Source organism: Hippopotamus amphibius, chromosome 4, assembly GCF_030028045.1.
Source record: "Hippopotamus amphibius kiboko isolate mHipAmp2 chromosome 4, mHipAmp2.hap2, whole genome shotgun sequence".
Lineage (NCBI taxonomy): Eukaryota > Metazoa > Chordata > Mammalia > Artiodactyla > Hippopotamidae > Hippopotamus > Hippopotamus amphibius.
This window is the reverse complement of record NC_080189.1, coordinates 763,710-787,093: the sequence shown is the minus strand read 5'-3', so window position 1 is coordinate 787,093 and position 23,384 is coordinate 763,710. Positions and strand designations below refer to the sequence as shown.

At 63.6% G+C, this 23,384-nt stretch overlaps 1 protein-coding gene across 1 annotated transcript in view; it reads right to left on the bottom strand.

Moving 5' to 3' along the window:
• PTPRN2 (protein tyrosine phosphatase receptor type N2) overlaps positions 1-23,384 on the bottom strand; it is a 641,085-nt gene that overhangs the window by 360,092 nt on the left and 257,609 nt on the right. Inside the window, 2 exon segments of the mRNA XM_057732470.1 lie at positions 17,194-17,273; positions 22,828-22,914. Of these exon segments, the coding sequence (XP_057588453.1) occupies positions 17,194-17,273; positions 22,828-22,914 (167 nt within the window).

Below are 23,384 nucleotides of genomic sequence, written 5' to 3'. Positions count from 1 at the left end.
TGGTTCCCATAACCTCACCCAGAAGGAGGTTTGCCTGGGACAGAATCTCAGGGAGCGGTGAGTGGGCATCAGACCAGCTCAGACTGTGGAGGAGCTCATGACGGCGGCGCCGCCACGGGGTCAGAGCCACCGCGGGGTCAGAGCCGCCGCTGCAGCCAAGTCGGCGCTTTCCTGGGAGGAGCAGGAAAAGCGGGGCCTGTGACACCAGGGTGGCTTCTGGGGGAAGGTCCCTACTTAGTGTGGAGCAGAGGAAAACAGGTTACTCGAAAAAGAGAAAAAGAAAAGGTGCTCAGGACCAACTGTAGCCTCTCATACCCGGCGTGGGGCGCTCCACACAGTGAGCAACGTCCTGGCCAAACAGGAAACAAACTTCCCTGTGTGCTCGTGACAAACGGTTAAAGGGGTTACATTCGCCTAATGTGATAAAACATGTAAACACAACAGGCGTGTTCTGGAGACCGCACGTAAGGACGTTTCTCTTCATTCAGACAGTGTTTGAAACGACTGTGGACGATGTAAGGGAACCCCAGAGAGAGCGTGCGCTCCTGTGGGGCGTAGACGCCTCTCCAGAGACAGAGGCTGGGAGGGTGCGCAGGTCCGGGGTCCCCGGAGGCAGGGCGGCCCTGCAGGCGGGGGAGGGACCACGGCGCCACAGGACCCGGCCCACACGGTGCTGAGAACCAAGAGGAGACCGGCCGCCCGGGCGAGGGGTCGGGGGTCGGAGCGGCGGGAAGAGGCCAGTCTGGAGAGGCGGCGCCCCCCGCCACGGAGGCCACGGGAAGGAGGGCAGGGTGAGGGCAGCGGACCTTCCCACGTCGGCCCAGCTCCCCGAGTCGCGTCTTACCCATCACTCTCCAAGATGCAGCATTTATCTGGCAAACTCTCTGCGTGTCCTCCCGCGGCCGGTGGGAGAGGCACGGGGGGCCGCCCAGCTCTCCGGCGTTCGGTGGCCACAGGAGGCCCCACGTGGGGACGGACTCCCCCGACCCCCACCCCGGCCTCACACTCCCACCTGCACGCGCCCAGGTGATCCTGCGAGCCTTCGACCCGGACGTGCCCATCGGTCCAGGGAGAGGCCCTGGCCGCACGCCTCTGTCCGCTCGGCGTCCCCCACAGAGGGCACGTCACAGGGCTGCTTCTGATCGAGCCCTGCCTTCCTGTGCAGCCTTGCTCCGGCCACGCTGCCTCCCCGGGCCCCTGCAGCCGGGCTCACGTCCCTGCGCGGGCGGGGTGGGGGGCTGCCCTGTCCCGCCCGCCCCCTGCCTGGAACGGCCGCCCCCCCCAACGTGCCGTCGACAGCACCTTCAAACCACACTCACCTCGACCCACGGGGGAGGGCTACCCTCCTGCAGACGCGGGCAGCTCTCCTCACAGAGGCCGCGCACATCACAGCCCCCGTGGTGAAGCGCGTCTCCGCAGACAGAGGCCCGAGGGTGGGGCGGATCGGCCACGTGGGAGGCAGCGCCCGAGGCGCCGTGCGGCCCTCACAGCCCCCACAGCCCCATCCGTCCTGGGAGAGCGTGGGGAGAACCACGTCCTAAAAGTCACCCTTGGGTGTGTCGTCAGCGGAAACGAACTCCTCCTGCGCCCCGGGCTGGGCCGCCTGGGCCCCCAGGGGACGTTCCGTGCGGGGTCTTCTCTGCCGAGCCCCTCCCGGGGAGTCTACGTCCCTCGGTTGCAGTTTTCCCGCTTGATTTCTGACTCGAAGAACCTTTCCAGGGAACACAGGCAACACGACAGGTGCCTGACGGCGTCCCCTCATCGAATCCTCCCCCGCGGGTTCACGGGCCAGCGTCCTCGCCGGGGGGGACGGGGAACGGCCCGGTGAGACCGGCTGGGAGTCAGAGGCCAGGCTGCAGGCTCTGCTCGGGCCCCCGCGGAGCGCCCCCGGCCGAGGGGGGACCCAGGTCTGGGAGCGGCACCCCCGCACGTGCTGCCTGCCCAGCCCGGCCTCAGGCCCGCTCGCGGGCGGGGGGGCCCCGTCACCGGCCCTTGTGTGAGGCTTTTATTTCCAGCGCGGGGTAAACGCAAGAATCGCCTGGCACACGTCCACATCTCCCTCCCCCTCCCGCCCCTGCCCCACGGCGCTCCTCCCTGGCAATTCCAGGACCCGCCGGAGACGCCTCGGCTCTCGTCCGGCCGGCAGGGGCCTCGCTCGCAGTTCCCCACCCGCCACGCTCGTTCCTCAGCCGGCGCCACCGGGCTGTGGGGCAGGTGTGATCCGAGGCGAGCCTCCTTTCCCACGACAAGCATGTGGATGTCCACGAATCAACACCGTCCCCGATCCGAGGCGGCTGACGTGTGATGCTCGGCCAGGCCCGCCTCCGGGCTCCGGGGCCACAACGTCTGGGTCCAGGTGTGAGAGCAAAATAAGACAGGCGCCCACGTCACCCTCACGCCGGGGCGGCCAGGCGACGGGAGGCCCAGCAGCAACGGTGCAGCTGCGGGCGGTCTGTGCTGGGGCCTTGACTGCATCCCCCCAGCACCCCTGCTTAGCCGTCCACACAGAGCCGTCCACACAGAGCAGTCCACACAGAGCCATCCACACAGAGCACTCCACACAGAGTGATCCACACAGAGTGATCCACACAGAGTGATCCACACAGAGCAGTCCACACAGAGAGCCATCCACACAGAGCGTGATCCACACAGAGCCATCCACACAGAGCCGTCCACACAGAGCAGTCCACACAGAGCAGTCCACACAGAGCAGTCCACACAGAGCTGTCCACACAGAGCGATCCACACAGAGCAGTCCACACAGAGTGATCCACACAGAGCAGTCCACACAGAGCGGTCCACACAGAAAGCTGTCCACACAGAGCGGTCCACACAGAGCGGTCCACACAGAGAGCCGTCCACACAGAGAGCCATCCACACAGAGCCGTCATCACAGAGCGGTCCACACAGAGCGGTCCACACAGAGCAGTCCACACAGAGCTGTCTACACAGAGCGGTCCACACAGAGAGCCATCCACACAGAGCGTGATCCACACAGAGCCACCCACACAGAGCCGTCCACACAGAGTGATCCACACAGAGCAGTCCACACAGAGCGATCCACACAGAGCAGTCCACACAGAGCGGTCCACACAGAGCCGTCCACACAGAGCGGTCCACACAGAGTGATCCACACAGAGCAGTCCACACAGAGTGATCCACACAGAGTGATCCACACAGAGCAGTCCACACAGAGCGATCCACACAGAGCAGTCCACACAGAGCGGTCCACACAGAGCCGTCCACACAGAGCGGTCCACACAGAGTGATCCACACAGAGCAGTCCACACAGAGTGATCCACACAGAGCAGTCCACACAGAGAGCCATCCACACAGAGCGTGATCCACACAGAGCCATCCACACAGAGCCGTCCACACAGAGCGGTCCACACAGAGCAGTCCACACAGAGCAGTCCACACAGAGCTGTCCACACAGAGCGATCCACACAGAGCAGTCCACACAGAGTGATCCACACAGAGCAGTCCACACAGAGCGGTCCACACAGAAAGCTGTCCACACAGAGCGGTCCACACAGAGAGCCGTCCACACAGAGAGCCATCCACACAGAGCCGTCATCACAGAGCGGTCCACACAGAGCGGTCCACACAGAGCAATCCACACAGAGCAGTCCACACAGAGCGGTCCACACAGATCCGTACACACAGAGCGGTCCACACAGAGCAGTCCACATAGAGCAGTCCACACAGAGCTGTCTACACAGAGCGGTCCACACAGAGAGCCATCCACACAGAGCGTGATCCACACAGAGCCACCCACACAGAGCCGTCCACACAGAGCGATCCACACAGAGCAGTCCACACAGAGTGATCCACACAGAGCAGTCCACACAGAGCGGTCCACACAGAGCAGTCCACACAGAGCGATCCACACAGAGCAGTCCACACAGAGTGATCCACACAGAGCCGTCCACACAGAGCGATCCACACAGAGCAGTCCACACAGAGCGGTCCACACAGAGCGGTCCACACAGAGCAGTCCACACAGAGCGGTCCACACAGAGCCGTCCACACAGAGCGGTCCACACAGAGTGATCCACAGAGAGCTGTCCACACAGAGTGATCCATACAGAGCTGTCCACACAGAGCCGTCCACACAGAGAGCCATCCACACAGAGCGATCCACACAGAGTGATCCACACAGAGCCATCCACACAGAGCGGTCCACACAGCCATCCACACAGAGCTTTCCACACAGAGCCATCCACACAGAGCGGTCCACACAGCCATCCACACAGAGCTTTCCACACAGAGCCATCCACACAGAGCAGTCCACACAGAGCCGTCCACATAGAGAGCCGTCCACACAGAGAGCCATCCACACAGAGCAGTCCACACAGAGTGATCCATACAGAGAGCCATCCACACAGAGTGATCCACACAGAGAGCCATCCACACAGAGCGGTCCACACAGAGTGATCCACACAGAGTGATCCACACAGAGAGCCATCCACACAGAGCCGTCCACACAGAGCTGTCCACACAGAGAGGTCCACACAGAGCAGTCCACACAGAGTGATCCACACAGAGAGCCGTCCACACAGAGCTGCCTGCTCGTTGTATCTGAAGGATGCCAATGACGCCATCTCTCTCTGCACAACCCTTTTCTTGATGACACCATCCTCATCCACGTAACCTGGAACCCTCCCACTGCAGTGGCTTCCAGAAGGCCATCAGCTGGGGGACACCCGCCGGTTGTGGGGAGGGAGGCACGAGGTTCCCTTCCATGAGCAGGACTGTCCTCCAAGCGCGTCTGCTCGGGGCCTCAGGACCCTGGGCCTGTGACCGTCCTACAGAACTGCAGGTTGTCTGGTGTCCCCTGGAAATTCGGGACAGACGGTCCACGTGGGGCACAGGCAGCTAAATGGCAGTGATGGTCAACCCTCCGCCTGCTTCTGAGGGGACGGAAAGCAGCTCCCGGGAGCTCAGGGCAGCGACACGACACAATGGGACACGGTGTGAAATAACACAGGCCAGGACACAGCAGATGCGACACGTGACAGGATACGGGATGCGGCACACACCCAGGCGGGAAACGGTAAACACGGGGGCACAGAGTCCAGCTGCGAGGCGCACGGAGTCCAGGTGGTCGGGGCGAAGAGGAGAAACGATGGGCTCAGCGACTCTCAGCCCTCCTGGTAGGAATCCTGACGGGTCCCGGACACAGCCTCCACCCCGGCACGCGCTCCAAGGTGTATCGGGGAGCTTCCTGGCCAAGAGCCGTGGAGATGCTCCCTAACCAGCCGCAGGTGTGCTGTCCCCCCAAGGGCTCCTTTCAGCGGTGGGTCCACGTCTCGGGGAACCTCCAGGAGCAGGTAGTAGACCCCCCTCAGCACGCAGGCCTCCGCGCCAGCTGTTCTGCAGCGACGTTCTGGCCGCGTGCAGGTAAGTCTCAGGTGAGTGCCTGGGAGGCTGCGAGGCAGCCAGGTGTGCCTGACGCGGACGGTGTGTGCAGGGAGGCTGCCCGCGGGGTGGCAGGGGTCACGGCAACAACACTGCCGCAGGTCAAGCCCACGGGCGCGTCAGGACTCCTGGTTCCACCACGCGTGGACAGTAGCAGGTGGAACCGTTCGCCAGAGCGCTGCCGGGAACGCTCCACGCAGTCACGTATCTTTTTCCGGCTGCGCCGCGTGTGGGATCTGAGCTCCCCAACCAGGGATGGAACCCGCAGGCCCTGCAGCGGAAGCGTGGCGTCCTAACCGCTGGACTGCCCGGGACGTCCCCCACTCATTCATTTTCAGAATAACAAAGTCAAAAATCCACAAGGACCTTCAAATAATAACACATTCTGGATTTAATTACAGATCAACAAAACCTGACTTGTCTTCAATGATGAGAGGTTTCACATTTAGAGTGGAAATTACCCGAGAGCAGGAGAATGTCAGTGTCTCTGTGTACTGTTTTAGAAGAAAGACGATCATTTGGTTCTTGAAAACATTTCTTCAGAATTGAGAATAAGAACTCACGAGTGCGCGCTCCAGCCCCGGGTTCCGACCCAGCCTGGGGACGGCGGGTCCCGAGCCAGATGCCTCCTCCCTGCCTCCCGCGGGGCCCGCCGTTCCGGCTCCAGGTGGGAAAGAGCCTTAACGAGGCGTTCGTCCCCAGGGGCCGGGCTCAGGCACCTGGGGCTGCGTTTCTTTTGGAAACCTTCGAACGTCTCGCAAGTTCTTCCACCTGGAAAGACCCAGAGAGCACAAAAAGGAGTCCCAGCTTTCAGATGGGCACGTAGGCATTTACAAAATGCGGTGGAGACATTCCAAATCATCGTGAAGACATGAAAAGTCACCTTCCACAAGATGTTCCAGTTAAGGTTACTTCTAGGAATCTGAGTTGTCCCAGCTCTCACCCGACGGGCCCCCTTCTGGAGGCACCTCCCCTTGTCGAGACTTCAGGCTGCGACAGGAAAGAGCTGGTGACGGAGCTGAGCAGACCCCGGTCACGCTGGGCGACTGGACCCCGTACGGGTCACTCAGGCTGACCAGCAGGAAGCAACCAGCAGACCCCGTGGCCTTTGCCCTGGTCATGGGAAGTGTCCGGGCAGCAGTCATCACCGCAGACAGATCAAAACCTCAGAGCCGGGGAGAGAGCGGGCTGTGTCCCCGTCTCCTCCACCAGCAGCAAAGCCGCTGCAGACGCAGTGGGGCAGCCCAGGCGGTCAGCGGGGTGCTTGGGGCGGGGGGGGGGGTGGCGGGAGTGTAAGGATGAAGCTTTTATTTCATGTACACGAAACTGCCACGAACGCACGTTTTAATCAGGACGCTCCCACGGAGGGTGGCTCTTGAAACGGGACACGCACTTCAAGTGCCCACACTTTCCTCTCGTCCACAGCATGGCACGTGCCCACCAGTGACGTCACCTGTGCCCCGCGGCAGGTGCAGCCCAGCCAGGGGGCAGGTCCGGAGACCTCCGAGGGTTCGGGTCTGTGTCTGGGGGCATCTGTCTGCAACAGCCAGAGGTTCTCAAGTGTCCACACCACAGCGGCCCCCGCAGGGCTGGTTCCAACAGGGATTGTGGCCCCTCCCCAGAGACGGGCTTCAGGACACCTGGGGGCCCAGGAATTTGCCTTTTTAACAAGCTCCCAGGCAGTACGGACTTGGCCGCTCTGGGGACCACACGTGGAGAGCCGCCGTCCCAGGACTCGGTCAGCAAGCGCCTCCCGCAAGCGGCACAGAGGAGAGAGCGTGGGCCTTGTGGCCGCGGGGTCGCTGCACCGCAACGCTCCTCGGGACACGGGAGCCTGGCTGCGTGCCAACGAGCCTCCCGGGGCTGCAGGACGCCGGCCTGGCCAAGGGCCACCCGAGGCGGGGCGGGGGCGGGTGTGGGTCGCGTGGGCCGCGAGGGCAGACGCGGCCGTTGGCTCCAGGGTGAGGAAGGCACTGCCGAGCCGCCTCGGAAGGCCTCCTGCTGGGCTGGGCACGCCTGCACCCGGGGCCGCCGCAGCGGGGCTGGAGGCAGCAGGAAGGGCGGCCCGGGGCTGCAGGAAGAGCCTGCGGGGGCAGGTGAAGGGCTGGGCTGCTCCGCGCGGCGGGTGGGCCGCAGCGTCCTGGGCAGCAGAGCTTCCAGGCCCGGCGAGCGGGCGGCCCCTCCGCAGGGGCCCCGGGCCCGGCCTGCCTGTTCCTTTCGCTCCCTCGACGCTCAGGAGAAAGAGACCAGGAGGCAGACAAATGCCACGGGTGACGCCTTTGCTGCCCCGAGGTTTGCTCCCCTCCCACCAGGCTCCCTAAAGTCACAAAGGCCCCGCACAGAGCGTCGCTGCCCCAGCTCTCCAGCGAGAGACGCGAACCAGCAGCCCCTGCGGAAAGCTCCGCGGCTGGCGTCCCTGTTCTCACTCGTGAAAGTCGTGGTTACATAAATCTCTGCGGCTGGGCGACCTCCCACAGGACGAGGGTCACGGTCGTCAGGGCGGGAGGGCCACGCCTGCTCCTCACGACCAGGCTTCCTCCAAAAAGTGGCAGCTTAAGCTACCAGCTTGAGGGCGAGTTTGGGGATGTCCATTTGGTGGTGACCTTGGCGAGACTTTATTTGCACCATTTCATCCTGTGGGAGGGAATCCTATCACTACTTTTGCTGAAGACTTTTCATCTTCAATTTGCTTTCTCACGCTTTGCAATTGTAATAAGACAAGGTGTTGACAGAAAGCAAACCGTCTCTAAATGTAAGAGGAGTAATTGTACAACCACCTTCATCAGCGTGAGGGCACAGACCCCGAGGGCATCCTTCCCAAGCTGCCTTCCCCCAGGCGCCCGTCCACACCGAGGCTTGGTGCTCACGCTGCAGACTGCGGGCCTCTCGGCAGCAAACAGGCTCCGTCCTCGTGCAGAACGCAGCCCAGGGGCAAAGGGTGGCCACACACCGCCCGCCCCACCGCTCCAGGAAGACCTGAGTCCGTGAAGCGTGACCACACAATGGCCCCATCAGCCCGCGATCCTCCTGGGACCCTCACACGCGTCTGCTCCCATTTGTCCGGCCCCACCAGGCACCGTGGCAGCTCTGGCCACGCCGAGAACCCCAGGCACGCTGGGCCAGCAAAGCCGACAGAGATCCCAGGTGGGCGGTGACAGCAACCTGTCACAGCCCTTTGGAAGCAACGTTGCACGCACACCAAACGCCTCCTCCGTCCCTTGACTCCACTGCAGCCCCCCCGGGGCGTGACTGCTAGACGAAGAGGCAGAAGCAGGACGGGGCCAGGACTCGGCTCTGAACCCTGGTCCTCACGCTCTCGGGGCCCTGTCCCCAGCTTCACCTGCTGCTTCGCCGGGCGGGGACTGGAGCCCATCCTGATCTGGCTCTTAGCTCGAGGGAGACCCTGCAGCCGGCCCGCCAGGAAGTCGCTGCCCGCCGTGTGCGCCCGCCCCCTTCCCGCAGAGACGGCTGTGGGAGCCTCTCAAGCTGGGGGTCACAGGCCATCCCGTTAAACCCCTGAGTTTACTGGCTGATGTGCGTCTCACACACGCGTCATCGCCCCAAGGACTGCTGTCCCACAACACAACCGCCTGCGGTGTCACCCAACGGCCCGGTGCACGCACCGCGTCTCCACAGCCTTGTGTCTCAGGGCCGATGGACGCAGGGCACCGACGTCCCCTGTGAGCCAGGTGGGCCTGGGGTACCGGCGTGACCTGTAAATTAGAGGCTCACTTTCAGGAACGGGCCTTCGGCGCCTCAGGGTCCCTGGGCAGGAGGAAAGCGGGTGCGTGGGCGGAACAGGCCGGGAAGGCGGCCTGAGCAGCCTGCTGACAGCGAGACCCGCCCGTGACAAATGTCCCCACCGGTTTCCGAAGGCTTCCTGCCCAAGAGCCAACGGACAAAGCCAGGGCCCCGGCCCCCCGCCGCAGGCAGCTCTGGGCTCCTGTCCCTCCTCTGTCCTTCCGCGGGAGGTGCCTCTCCTGACCCCAGCGTCTGCAGGCCCTGCCCTGGGCCAGCCAGGGGACCGCCCGCGGCTGTCAGGTGTGCGGAGGGGCTACGTGCTGCAGGTACGTCTAGAGGAACGGGTGAGGCCTGCAGACACGGATGGGCTCATGGGACGTATCTGTTAAATGGGCATCACAGGGGCTCTGAAATTACAGCTTCGGGATGACTCACGTGTCAGAGACCTGAGCTTGGCTATGGACATGGTCTGATGGCCTCTCAGCAGGAAGAAGCCCCCCAGGTCTGCGTGGGGCTCGCGGCTTCCCGACCCAGCACCGCCGGAGCCAGGGAAGGGGCCGGGCTGGGAGCCTCTGCTCAGACCCCACCCGGAGCAGCCGGCACGCAGAAACACGGAAACACGCTCACGGCCGCCCCACGGCTCCGCAGCCTCCGCCGTTGCCATGGGGACCGGTGCAGCAGGAGAGCCCGGGAGGCAGCTCGGACACACGCAGCACTTGCCCCGCGTGCGGGCAGGGGGCAGCGGGGGGCCATGAAACGGTGCTGAAGGAGGCGCTGGCCGTGGGGCCCGCACGCGGCCGGGTGGCCTGCCCGCCTGTTACCCGGTCTCCTCCCACAGACGCCTGTCTTGCTGCAGCCACAGCCCTACTTCAGAACCGGCCACCTTCCACTCAGGCACAAAGACGCTCACAGGTCTGTGCTGAGGCGAGGACGTGGGAACAGCATTCACGTGCCAACAGAGCGTCACAGGGATCGATCGCGGGAGCGGTCGTGTGACTTGGAAGGACTGGGGTTTAGGACAATCACTAAGCAGAAGGGCAAAGCCGTGGCGCCCTCTGCATGTCGCCAGGGGGCCGGGGCCCCGTCACCGGACGCAGCGTCCACCTGAGCCCCGTGCATGGTGGGGCACCTCCTCCGCGGGCGGCCGGCTCTGCCCTGACCACTGAGAAGAGCCCTGACCCCGCGGGGCCGGGGGCTGCGTCAGCGCAGGGGGAGGCCCACGGGCAGGGAGGGAGTCTGGCGACCACACCCCCGTGGCAGCTCACGGGACACTGCCCGCTGGGTGCCCGTGGGCCGGGCCCTCTCCTGAGCTTGCCTAACCCAGCACTCGGCTGTGCCGCGGATCAGAGGTCCCACGTCCTCTACACACGAGCCCACCAGGCCTTAGCGAGGAGCAGCCTGTCTGAGGTCAGAGGGCTGGGGCATAGGTCACAGGACGGGGTGGGGCCCCTCCGGCCCAGAAGGCTGCCCTCCCCAGACACCAGCCGCTGAGGAGGCACCTGCCCAGCACGGGTCAGCGCGCTCGGGGCTGCGGCGGCCGCTTCCCTCCAGCCGCGTCTGCGCGTCTCACTCGCGGAGACTCAGGGCCCCAGACGCACACGGGCCGAACAACACTTAACACGCCCCCGTAACACGTCATCCTGCACGCTTCCCATCCCCCTGGCAAACACCCCTCTGCCCGGCGCCCCGGCCAGGAAAGGTGCCCTCAGCCCGGACACTTCCCGCATGTCCAGCACTGTCATCACACGCCAGGTCCAGCAGACACGACCCCAGAACCCCTGCACTCTCACCCGCGACGTCACTGCATCCCCATCCGTGTCCCTCTGGACCACACAAAACCTCGGCGCATTTCCTCGTCTCCCCACACGTCCCTCAAGCTGAAGCCAAGAGCTTCATAAGTGTCACGTGTCACAGTTAAAACTGCAGGTCTGATTCCATCACCTCTCATGAGCCCTAGGGCTCCCCCCTCAACATGCCTCCTCCAGGAAGCCCTCCCTGCCTCCTCAGGCTGTCTGGGGGCAACGTCTCTCTTTCCAGCAGACACCAGGCTTGGTGAGGACAAGACCTGTTCCGCCCAGTTCTCTGTGGCTCCCGGCACCCAGCACAGAGCGGGCAGAGGAAAGGAGGGGAGGCAGGGCGGGACGTGGAAGGAGAAGGAAGGAGGAAAGGGACTTCTAAGGGTGAGACGACAAAACCACCTCGACAGCCACAAACAGACTCCGAGCACGTGCTGGGCGTCGTGTCGCCAGCTCCTGGATCCAGGACCCCGACCCACAGACACAGACCTGCCACGCGTACGCGGAGGCCGGACTCCAAGAGCAGCGAGTCCCGCCAGCCCCTCACCTGCCCCAAACCCGCCCCCTCACCAGCGGCAGCCCCGGCTTCTCTCTCCACGGCCGCTCTGGGCCTCGTCTGAGCACCACCTAAACCAGCTCCGTCCCGACCCGTCAGCTCGCACGTGCTGCCTGGGCTCTCTTCAGACCGCTCGAGGTGTCCTGACGCGGTGTGAAGCTGTACAACATGCTACAGCACGGTGCGCCGCGTGTTACCAGGTCACGTTATACCACTGCGCCTCACGCGACGCTGTCACACAGCACACACTACACCACGCGACGTCACGCATCATACAACATGTTAGGTAACACCACACAACAATGTCACTGCGCTCTGTGATGTCATACATGGTGTTGCACGGACTGCCTGGCACCTTCCTGTTACACGAGCGCGCACGCCACCTCGCCCCAGGCCCAGCCGCCTCACGTTTCACAGCACATGGACGTCCTCCTCCTCTGTCGCCCCCGCTGGGCTGCAGCGTCCCCAGGCCCGAGTCCCTGTTCTGTCACCCCAGCGTCCCCACTGCCAGCACAGGGCCCGGCGCGCGGCCGACCTGCATGGGTACCAACCGATGCCCAGTAAGCGGGAAACTGGCCTCGACTAAAAGCAGCTCCACAAGATGCCTCGACCTTCGGAGGCAACGGGACTCAGAAGGCCTCGGCATGGACATCTCAAAGCTACGCCCGAGAATACCTTTCTGGGGCCGAGGACGAGGGAGGAGGTTCGCTCACAAACAGGCCTTCCAGTCTTTCCAGACAGACGCACGTTTCAACATCATTAAATATGAAGAGGCAGCGGCCTCAACTGCTATCACAGGAGCTTCTTGAGTTGAGTTCTCCAAAAACGGAAACATCCCCCAAATGACAGTGTGTTTTGACTGTTAATAGATTCTCTTTTTCCAACAGCGAGAGCCACCTCCTTCCACCCGACGTGTGTTCTCAGCTGGTCGCGAATCAGCCCCGGGGTGAATCAGTCCCGTCACCACCTCCGCTTCCTTCCAAACAGGCGTGAGGACCAAGGCTCTGTCTTTAGACTCCTTTCTCGTCCCCAGGAGAAGCACAAACACCTGCCGAAGCAGGGCCTCCCGGCCGCATTCCCTCCGGGGGAGGACGCTCACTTGCCCACTGCGACCCCAGGCCCGTACGAGCCTTGTTTCCGGACAGCAGACACAGAGGGCGCGTGCGACGGCCAGCAGGAGCATGGACCTCTGTCCCGCACTTCGCTCTGGAAACACACAATCCATCCGTTGGGTGAAATAAAGCAAACTCGGCCCTTCCAGGTAATGACACAGGGTACAGGACAGACAGAGCTGGGAAAGCATTCAGTCTCTTTTCCGGAACGGCCCTGCTGGAGTCTGCGGCCCTCGCCGAGTCCCCAGACCTCGGCCCGCTCCCTCTGCTCCCCGTCTCCCCGCTTCAGTCCTCCCGTGCTGCGTCCTCCAGCCCGCGTGCTGAATCGGGAAGAGCCGGTGAGCTGGCCCCGCAGGGACCCTGCCTGTCGCTGGGGACCCCCAGCGGTCCAGCCAGGCTTCACGGCCCCTCGACCTGGAACCTGCCCTAGGCTGTCTGGCACCGAGACGCACCAGAACCGCCTGGAGAGGTCACACCAGGCCACTCACCGCCTGGTCACGGTGACCCCACAAGCCCGCCCCCCGCTCCCACCGCCGGCCTCACCAGGAACCCACCACCGCTCTGGCCTGTGTCTCATCTGTGTCCCAAGGCGCAGATCAGGGGACCCCAAGGCCCCTTTTCTCCCGTTACATCTCGGAGAGGATGGGAGCTCCTGCAGGCTCTGGCTCTCACTGGCTTTCACCAGGCGCCCTGCTCACCGGCAGAGGAGCTCGGTTTCTCAGCAGCTGGGCTGCGGCGAGCATGTCCAAAGCGCCCTCCGCGGTCTTGTTGAGCAAGCACAGCCTGCGCCCCGCCTCCAGGGCCCACCCGTCCCTCTCACACTCACCCCCGCCTCTCATCACAGGGAGGGCACGCTGGGCACGAAGCCGACGGGCACAGCGCCCGGCCGCCCCCACAGCTCCAAGCACCGCGCCCCAGGCGAGGGCAGAGGGTGTGCCGGGGCGAGCGGGCCGGGCGGGGGGAGCTGCGGGCTGACGCTGCAGCGAGGAGCCCCTCCTCCCCGGGCCAGCGGCCTCCGGGGTGCTGCATTCCTCCGCAGCTGCGGCCACCTGGGCCGCCGGCCAAGACCCTCGGCAGGGCAGCGCTGACCCCGTCAGCCGCCGTGAATTCGCCACGTGCTTCTGGTGGACCCACAGGCCCCGTCCCAAGCTGAGCTGGCTGAGGGTCGAGCCTGCTGACCGCAGCCGGCCCGTGTGCAGGCACCGCACCCGCCCCTCGCGTGGCCCCCTGCTCCCCTCCAGCCCGCCTGGCCCCCACGCAGGTCCTCAGGGCCCCCCACCGACGGCCCAGGCGTGCCGTCCCCTCCTCTGAGGGCCGGGCTCTGCAGGTGTTCCCGTGGCCCGGGCCTCACGGGGTGCGCGTGTTCGGGGAGGAGGTAGGTCAGCTGTCCAGACGGCGGCACCGCGTGGGCACCACAGCAGGCGTCACACGTTCCAGAAGAGACACACCTGCCCCCTTCGCCCCAAGGCCAGAGGCTGGGCGGAGCTCACGAGGTCAGGCTGTCCTGGCCCCGAGCCCCGGGCCCACACCCGACAGTGTTCAAAGGCACCGTTCTCTGAACGGGAGATGCTGTGATTTAAACACCACACGTGTTACGTGAAATGAGCCCAGAGGAAGAACGGCAGCTGAGTGCCGAGGCCCGAGCTTGGATCGGGCAGGACGCGGCCGGTGGCGCTAAGCTCCACGTGAGCACCTGCTGGACGGTCACGCGTCAGCGAAGAGCAGCCGAGGCTGAGAAGGTCCCCGGGAGGGCGGCAGACCCCGCCGATCGCAGGGCAGGGGGGGAACACACGCCAGAGGCCACGAGACCCGGAGGCCACAGAGCTGGCGTCTCTGCAGAGGGGAGGGGAGCAGAGCGTGTGCTTCTCCCAAAAGTGATCGAGCACATCCTCTCTGCAGGGGAGACGCACACGTGGGTTAGAAACATGCTACTCAGGAATAAGCTACCAAGAAAATGAAGCGTAAGAAAGAGGATTTTTCCGTCCTGCTCAGTTTGACTAGAAGACGCGGCCACCAAGACTGGACGTGCTCTGGACACAGGAAGCGCCTCCTGGGAGACACTGCTCACCCACACCTGACGTCCACGCCCAAGTTCACCAGGAAGAACCAGCCGCACCAGCAACCCGCTGCCTCCACCACTCAGGACACGCCGCGCCACCTCTGAGGGCGCACAACCCTTCACGACGTTTCCCACCATTTTGTACAAAATTAGCAAAATAAACGCCCTTTACATCCCATCACAGGGCCGTGTCTCCCTTCGTCAGTAACAAAAGGTCCACAGCACAGTGTCACGGAGCCCGACAAGGAACCCAAGGCCAACAGCCATGGGACCGGCAGGCGGCGTCGGCACAAGGGCGGCCGTGACACAGCAGCGACCCCGGCAAAGGCTCTGCGGTCCGCACAGAAGGCTCCGCCGTCTGCACGGAAGGCTCTGTGGTCCACACGGGGCCACAGGCCTGCGGAAGCCTCTCCATCCCGCCAGCCCCACCCACACCACTAAGATTCCACATTCTCTGTTAAAACTAGAAGCCACAAAACGTCCTTCTGAGTTCACGTTACTCCCGATCACATGGGATCAAGTCCACCCCTACATGGACCCCACACTCGGCGGCGCTGCTTCTGCTGGTGGCAGCAAACACGCACGTGAGGCGGACGGGTCGAGGTGCCGCTACAGTTTGGTATTTCTGTCCTCAAATGCTCAGATCCTGTGGTCACAGACTATTCTCTGTAACCCTTTCCCGGTATAGCGTCGGGTACATTCATAACGTCATGAAATTACTTAAAATATAAAAGGAACTAAGTTTTTAAACTATGCACGTGTGTTACCCATCTTGCACAAGCACAACAAGCAGGAAGCGCCAGGGCCGGCACAGCTACAACGGTCCAGGGAAACGCGCTGGCGTGACTTAGACACCTGATGGTTCAGAGGGCTGTGGACGTGACTCAGGCTGCACGCGCAGCTTCTCCCTCGGTCCACGACATGAACGCACTTAAAACGACCAAGAAACCAGATTTCAAATAATCAACCTCATTTCCCACAGAAAGCAATAACAGAAATGAAAGGCCGTTGTCATGAGTGTACTGTCACAGTTCTAAAAAGACAAAAAGGCTTCATTCCATTTTATTCCGTTCATAGCATCTTTAAGTTCCAGCAAATCCAATTCTGAAAGTATCACTTCCCAGTCCCGGGATGAACTGCCGATTACGGAACAACGGTTGATGCATTTCTGGCTAAAACTCTGATAACTGACTTGGTCTTAGAGACATTCCATCGTGTCTTGTGCGGAGGAGCGAGGGCCGCAGAACGGGCGCCGTGCAGGGGAGGAAGCCCGAGGCCTCACGGGGTGAGCCACCGACACGGGGTTCCACGCCTGCTCCGGCGGCCGGGTGCTGAGGACACCGTGTGCTCACGTCCTTCTCCGGGACCCGCTCAGGCGCTCCGCCGGACGGGGACGCTGCCCTGCCTGGTCCGTTCCACCCGGGTTCCGCCCCCCACAACGACGCAAAGCCTGGGACGGGGAGTCAGCGCTCCTCGGGCTCAGAACGGCCAGATTTCTGGGAAGTAACACAACTTTGCAAGGAAGTCTTCTTTAACCAAAAAGTCTTGTTCCCCACATCATTATGTTCAGAAAATAAGAGTCACTAAGGGCACCAAAATACCCCACAAGTAAAAGCCAACGGCAGCCCGAATAGAGAAGACCTGTGGTTTGTTCCACTAAATGGGGTGTTTCAGCCATTTCTATGCCTTGTTTCCTGTCACTGGATAAAGAAACATTAACAGATGCCATGTGATGACACCGACATTGAGAATTAAACGACCAGATCTCTAAATCAGCCAGAATACTGTGCTGCATTGTACACCTGGGGAAAATGTAAATTTCATGAAAAACAGTTCCTCCATTTAGCCACATACAGGACCGGCGTCTAGGTCAGCGCGTTCAGCCACGTCGCTTAAGCAGTCCTTCCCACGGAGTTACTGCAAACCATCAGGCCCAGGTTCTCTTGCGTTTCCTATGTTTTTCTTACTGGGCAGAAAGACTGTACCTTTCACACAACTTTTCAGTAGCTGAAAACAAACGTGGGGCCGGGGGAAAGCCAGCCTCGTACAACACCCCGTATTCTGGGCTTCCTGTTTTTCATTCAGTGACAGACACCGACCACACACCGGGGCCCCCAGAAGGTCTCAAGACACACGAGCGGGTGGCGGGCTGGGCTCCAAGAGGGTCACCTCGGTCAAGCACTGGGCTACTCAGACCTTCGCTCCCTGCTGTCTCGGGCCAGGAGGACACAGTGAAGCCCGTGGGAGCTGCTGGCCTGGGACGGGACGGAAAACCTCAGAGCACAAGGGCATCATCCTGTCCACACGGGGTCACCGCAGAGGCCAGACCTCGCGCACACCTGCCTTCTACCTGAGCCAGCAAAGTGGTCACAGTCCTTCTCCGAAGCGCAGCCACTCCACGGCAGCCCCCGTGAGCATCCGGGCTCTGGGGAGACCTCCGTCCTCCAAGCAGCCGGCCCTCCCTCCCCTGCCCAGCGGGCACGTGCCCTTGTGCGGAAGCAGCCTCACCTGCGGCCTTCACAGCATCTGCCGCCGTCACGTTCTGGACGTTGGTGCGCACCCTGAAGGTCACCGCTGGCCCCGTGACCCTGCAAGAGACCGCAGAACAGGCGTGAGAACCACTCAGCACACGGGCCTCTTCCCTGAGCACGACACGCACCCCAGGCGCTGCTTCTCCACACGCAAGCTTGGCGCGGCTCTGCGGGGTCACTGAGACCGATTCCCGAATTCCATCCACAGGCTTTGCTTTCCTAAAATGCACACGGCAGGGCTCTTACAAAACATTCAAATCAACCCAGTAACCCAATAATAACAGGCAGATACTCTCGCAAGGGAGAAAGAAAACCGTCATGGAAACAGATTTTGGAATTTGGTTCCCAGGGGAGCCTAGGAACCAAAAACGGAAAAGAAACAAATGGGTATTTTTAAAATTCTCTTGAAAGGCACTGTTTAAAAAACTCACTGAAATCTTTAGAGCTTCTCAGTATAAAAACAACTGGCAGGGGACCGCCAGACCAGTTATCAAAACTTTTCAAAGCTCTTTAAATCCTGTGTTGAACATGACTTTGAAAAGCACAGCCCTCTTTTAACAACTGATTCGTCTGAAGGGGGCGGTGGCCGCCTTCGTCAGGACTGTCCCAGCTCCGCATCTCCTGCCCGTCATCTCCCGGACGCCCCCCAGAAGCCGGTGTCGCAGGGGGCGTGTGCTCGGCCCTTCCCGGCAGACACGTGGTTTCCAGGGGCCCGAGGCCATCAGGATGCTCCCGGCAGGACAGCTGCTCTTCCTGGTGACCAGCGAGCTTCCCCGTGACAGGCTCTGACTGCCCTCCCTGGTCCAGGGGCCGCGCCTTCCTTGCTGGTGCCGTAGAATCTCATCAACGTGCACAGGTTCCACCACCACACGGCACCACCGAGAACAAAACCACATGCCTGCCGTCTGCAGAGCCCTGCATGCACGGGAACGTCACACGTGTCGTGTTTAATCCCCCCGGCGAGGCCGGCGAGGTCACCTCCATCCACAATGAGCACCCCAGGGACCCGAAGGCCGTCCTCCCGTCAAGGGAGCCCAGCCGAGGCCCAGGGGTGCCGCCCGCACCTCCGCGCCCGCTGTCACGGCGGAGCCGCGTCGTCCCGGGTCCTGCGCCCCTGCACGTAGCACCCCGAGGACCTGCCCCCGGAGGCCTTGCTGACCCTGTGCCCGCGTCCACGGAACAGGCCCCGGGGTCTGAGGGGAGCCGGAGCGGCTCCCTGTCCCCGCTGCGCGCTCCCTGCGGACGAGGGCAGCCTCCCCGGCCCCCATCTCGGCCTCTGCCCTCGTGCTGATCCACGTCCTGCTGCCGTGTCTCCCCCCCGACCCCGCCGTGGGAATTGGGGTCCGCCCCCTCTCAGTTCCCACTCCCCCACAGACGCTCTGACAACGGTTGCTCTGGGACAATCTACCAAGTGCAGTGACTGCCTGACGTGCGCTTGAACTGCACGCTATGCTACAGATCTCTCACGTGACGATGCTTCCTGCCAGCGCCTTACACACGCATGGGCGATGGGTCCATGTCTGGGACTGAGTCATGACATCCGAGCACAACTGCTTCCAAAACTGATAGAAAGTCCTTAACTAACCCGAGCAGTCTGCCCCCCCATCAAAGAGCACTAACCACAGGGGCGCACGCACCACTCCAGGCTCACGTGTGGTTTCTGTGACATTTCTAAGCTAAACCACGTCTACAGAGTCCCAAGCAGACGGGATCCCCCAAACCTAATCTTCCCTCAGATGCTGAGAGCTTCCTCTAAAGATCACACGGACGTCCCTGGTTTCCCAAAGACGGAGCACATGGGGGTCGTTCACCTGCCACCACACTTGTGGGACTATCAGGAGAGGCAGATGGGGTGCCACGGCCTGCCTTCCTTCCAAGACAACACACGTGTCCCTGGGACGTACACATGTGACCCTGGGATGTGTGCACATGACCCTGGGATGTACACACGTGACCCTGGGACATGCACACGTGACCCTAGGACACGCACGTGTGACCCTGGGACGTACACATGTGACCCTGTGACGTACACACACGACCCTGGGACATGCATAGGTGACCCTGGGATGTATACACGTGACCCTGGGACATGCACACGTGACCCTGGGATGTGCATGTGACCCTGGGACTGCCTAGCACCCTCCCTGAATGGAGGGGTGCTGTCGCCATCACCAAGACCCTACCTGACCCCGCGTCTGTGACGGCCCGGCTCCTGTGCGGCCAAGCCCTGGCCCTGGGTCACCCTCTGCACAGGGCAGGTCTGACCCCTTATGGCCGAACGCATGAGCTCAGGCTCTCCCTCCCCAGCACCGGCTCTGATGCGCGGGGGTGTGTCTGCACAGAGGTCTCCGCTGCACGTCCTCCTCACCCTGCTGAGCCTTTTAAACCTCCGAGGCCTCGGTTTCCTCAGTCGTAAAATGGGGGGGGGGGGAGCGGTTCTGGCAAGTCTCCCGGGAGACAATGGGCAAATAAGCACAGACTCTGCCCCAGGAAATGGACACGTGTCTTCCGGAATCCTCTAAACCCCCGGGGGTCCTCACGTGGGCTGTGGGGGTGGGGGGCATGGGACGGAGGGGCTGCGTCCTCGCCGGGCCCCTGTGGGAGGGCGTCCACCGGCCGCGCCCGGGAGACCTCGCCCCCGTGTCGGCCCGTGACCCCCGCTGCGTCTTCAGGCGCCGCCCCTCACCCGCGCAGAGCAGGGGACCCCTCCTCGCCTTCTGAGGACGCGGGCAGGGATCCGGGATGGGACTGGCCCCCCCACCTGACACGAGCGCAAAGCAGCCGCATCCATCCGCGCGGCCCTGCGGCCGCCGTGAGGTGATAAAACGATAACCGCGGTCGTGCGCGTCTGCTGGCCTAATGACACCCGCCTGCTGATGCCGCTTTAATGGTCCCTAGTGATGTAATGAGAGATAACGGAATTTACCCGATGGCTACATAACCATTAACAAAACAGATTAGGCATAACTAGCATTTCCATCAAAACGCAGGCAATCCTGAAAGTGCCGCTTGGCGGGGCAGCCTCCTCCCCCTCCCGGAACGATGACCGGCCCTGAGAGCGTCCACCACACGCAGATCCCGGCGCCGGCCACGCCGTCGTCCCCCCAGCGCTCCCCCAGCCCCGCCCAGGCCAGTCCCGGCGGCCGGTCCCTCGGTCCTGGGGGCAACACAGGAGATGCGCGTGCCGCTCGGGACACACAGGCACCCTCACGTGTGCAGCATTGAAGATCCAGAGGTGCGGGACGTGCGCTAACCGGGCAGCACCGGGGCTCCCGAGAGGCGCTGGCACCAAGAGGACAGGCTCGAGGGCAGACTGGGGTCTCCAGGGCCGGCCAAGTCCACGGGGGAAGGACCGCTCAGGGGTTTGGTCCCACGAGAGCCGTGGAGCAGACTCCCAAAGTGGGGAGACAGAGTGGGGGGGGGCTGGTGTGGCCCTGGGGGAAGCAGGAAGCCCCCGTTCCCTGAGCAGGAAAGAGACTGGCAGGTGATGTTTACAAAAGAGCTGGCCTGGGAACCGGCTCAGCCTCTGGAGGCTGGAAAGCCCCCCAGGACACCCCTGTGCCCCCTGAGTCTCCAGACCTGGAGGTGGTGTGTGTGGGAGGGGCTGAGCTAAGACGTGAGGAGCAGGCCCGGGTGAGGTGTCACGGGAGAGGGGGCGCCAGACAGGTTAGGCAGCATCTCCTGAAGCCCCCAGACCCAAGCCCCTCCCACTGGAGCCCCCAGGCCCAAGTCGCTCCCACTGGAGCGGCCACGCCCAATGCCCCTCCCACTGGAGCCCCCAGGCCCAGTGCCCCCTCCCACTGGAGCCCCCAGGCCCAAGCCCCTCCCACTGGAGCCCCCAGGCCCAGTGCCCCTCCCACTGGAGCCCCCAGGCCCAAGCCCCTCCCACTGGAGCCCCCAGGCCCAGTGCCCCTCCCACTGGAGCCCCCAGGCCCAGTGCCCCTCCCACTGGAGCCCCCAGGCCCAATGCCCCTCCCACTGGAGGCCCCAGGCCCAAGCCCCTCCCACTGGAGCCCCCAAGCCAGATGTCCCTCCAACACCTCCCCCTCCTCTGCAGCCCCACCCTCCCCCCAGTCAGGAAGGTCTCTAAGAAACAAGGGGTGGCGGGGGGCGGCGGGGGGCGGCAGGGGCATGTCTCCAGGAAACACGCCCGGTCAGGGCGGGGCCTCTGCCCTCCGCCTGCTCCGCGGTCACCACGGAAGGAGGGTTTTGCCAAAGGGGATGAGGGAGATTCACTCAGCCCAGCCCCGCGGGGGCCTGAGGACGCCCGCTCTAGAGCCGCCTCCTGTGGTTACTTCTGGGCCGTGAGGACGGTCTCCGAGCGCCGCTGGCGCCCGCTGTCCTGGAAGCTCGGCCCCCGGCCCGGTGCATGAGGCCCTCAGGTTTCCCGCAGGAGGTTGTCGCCTTCGATGAAGGAGGCGCCCATCCACCCCCACCCCCACCCCCCCACGGCAGCAGGGGCCCTGGGCTCCTGGACGGCGGCGGCACCGCTGGGGGGCTGTTGGGGGCCCCAGACCCGCTTGTGCCACCCATTCTGTCGTGCGTGCACACACGTGTGTGACATGTACCCACGCCGTGCCGTCGGCGGGCCAGGTGCTGATGCAGATGTGAGCAGGGACCCCCGGGCCTGAGCTGGGGCCTCGGCGGCCAAGCCCGCGGGCGCCCAGTGGTGTGTGCGGCCCAGGGGAGGCGCCCCCGGGAGCCGGGGATGGGGTGGGGAGCTCCAGGGACCCCTCCTCTTCTTGAAGGGAAAGGCAGCACCCACGGGTCAGGCCGTCTGTCACGCTTAACTGGTCCACGTGGAGACCATGACGGAGCCAATGGGCCTGTGGACGCGGCCGCGGTCAGACGGCACGGCTCCGCTGGGCTGTGCAGCCCTCTCGCTCCGGCGCCTGAGTCCACCAACACGGGCAGTGCCGCTGGCACAGCCGATCCAATGTGATTTGACAAAAGACAACCGGGAAGGGCTATTGACGTCACAGGTGGAGAGGACAGTGGCTGCGGCCTGCGTGTGGTTGATACCCGCAGGCGACGCCTCTCACACCTGCCCCTCCGGCCGCCCCTGCTCCGGGCCACTGCCCGACACTGGAGACCTCAGTAGCCCCACGGCACGTGTGCTCTGTTGTGTCCCCGGTAGTTTGTTCCCTGCGTGGCTGGAGAGACACGCTCCTGGAGAACGCCCACGGCGGATACCGCACTGGGGGGAAGCCACCTGGGCTGCCCGCCTGCTCACGTGGCCCGTGGTCCTCCCGTGGGGACGTCTCCCATGGGCGGGGTCTCCCGCCCCGGGCCCCTCCCTCTCGGCCTCGGCCCGCTCTGTCTACGCGTCCACTTCTGCTGGAAGGTCAGTTCCCCAGAGCAGGACCCCGCCTGCTCTCCGCTCAGGGCACCTGGCACTCAGTAAACATCTGTGTAAGGAAACCGTCCACGGGGGCCGCCACGGGGGTGGAGCTGTCCGCCGAGCCTCAGTACCTGAGGCGCCGTCCCCAAGGCCTGGCTCACCTTCCGCTTCTTCCCTCACCAGTTTCTCTGCGACACAGTTAACAAGCCCCACAGGCTCACGGAGGACCCGCCAGACCGAGAAGATGCCCAGAGCCCCGCCCACACTCACGCGATGTCCGCGAAGACGCTCGCCGGCACCTCCAGGAGACGCGCCACGTCCTCCAGCACCTCCGTCCCCTTCTCTGGGCTCAGGGGGCTGTGGGGAGAGCACAGGGGTTACACGGTGGGCTTGACGCACCCGAGGAGTGGGGACCCCCTGCCCCCCACCCCCAGCCCTGCTCCAAGAGCCGCCCTGGCTGTATCCCCATCACGTGGGGGCCGGTCACAGGCGCCCGGGAGCAGGTGCCCCCCCAGCCACGATGAATCGCTTGCATTTTCCAGCCGGGAGACCTACAGCGCAGCGCGAACAGGGTTGTTGGGGGCGTGGCGGGCCCAGGAAGCAGCAGTCGCAGCCTCAACAGACACATGGCGGGGCGGGGACGCGAGGGGGCGGGGACGCGAGGGGGCGGGGACGCGAGGGGGCGGGGACGCGAGGGGGCGGAGACGCCGAGGCGAGAGCCCAAGTTCAGGAGGGGCGGCAAACGCACGCCGGGAACGCCTGTCTTCAAACGGATTCCCTTCTAAGACACGTTACACGCCAGCGAGGATACGGACGTGTGACGCGTT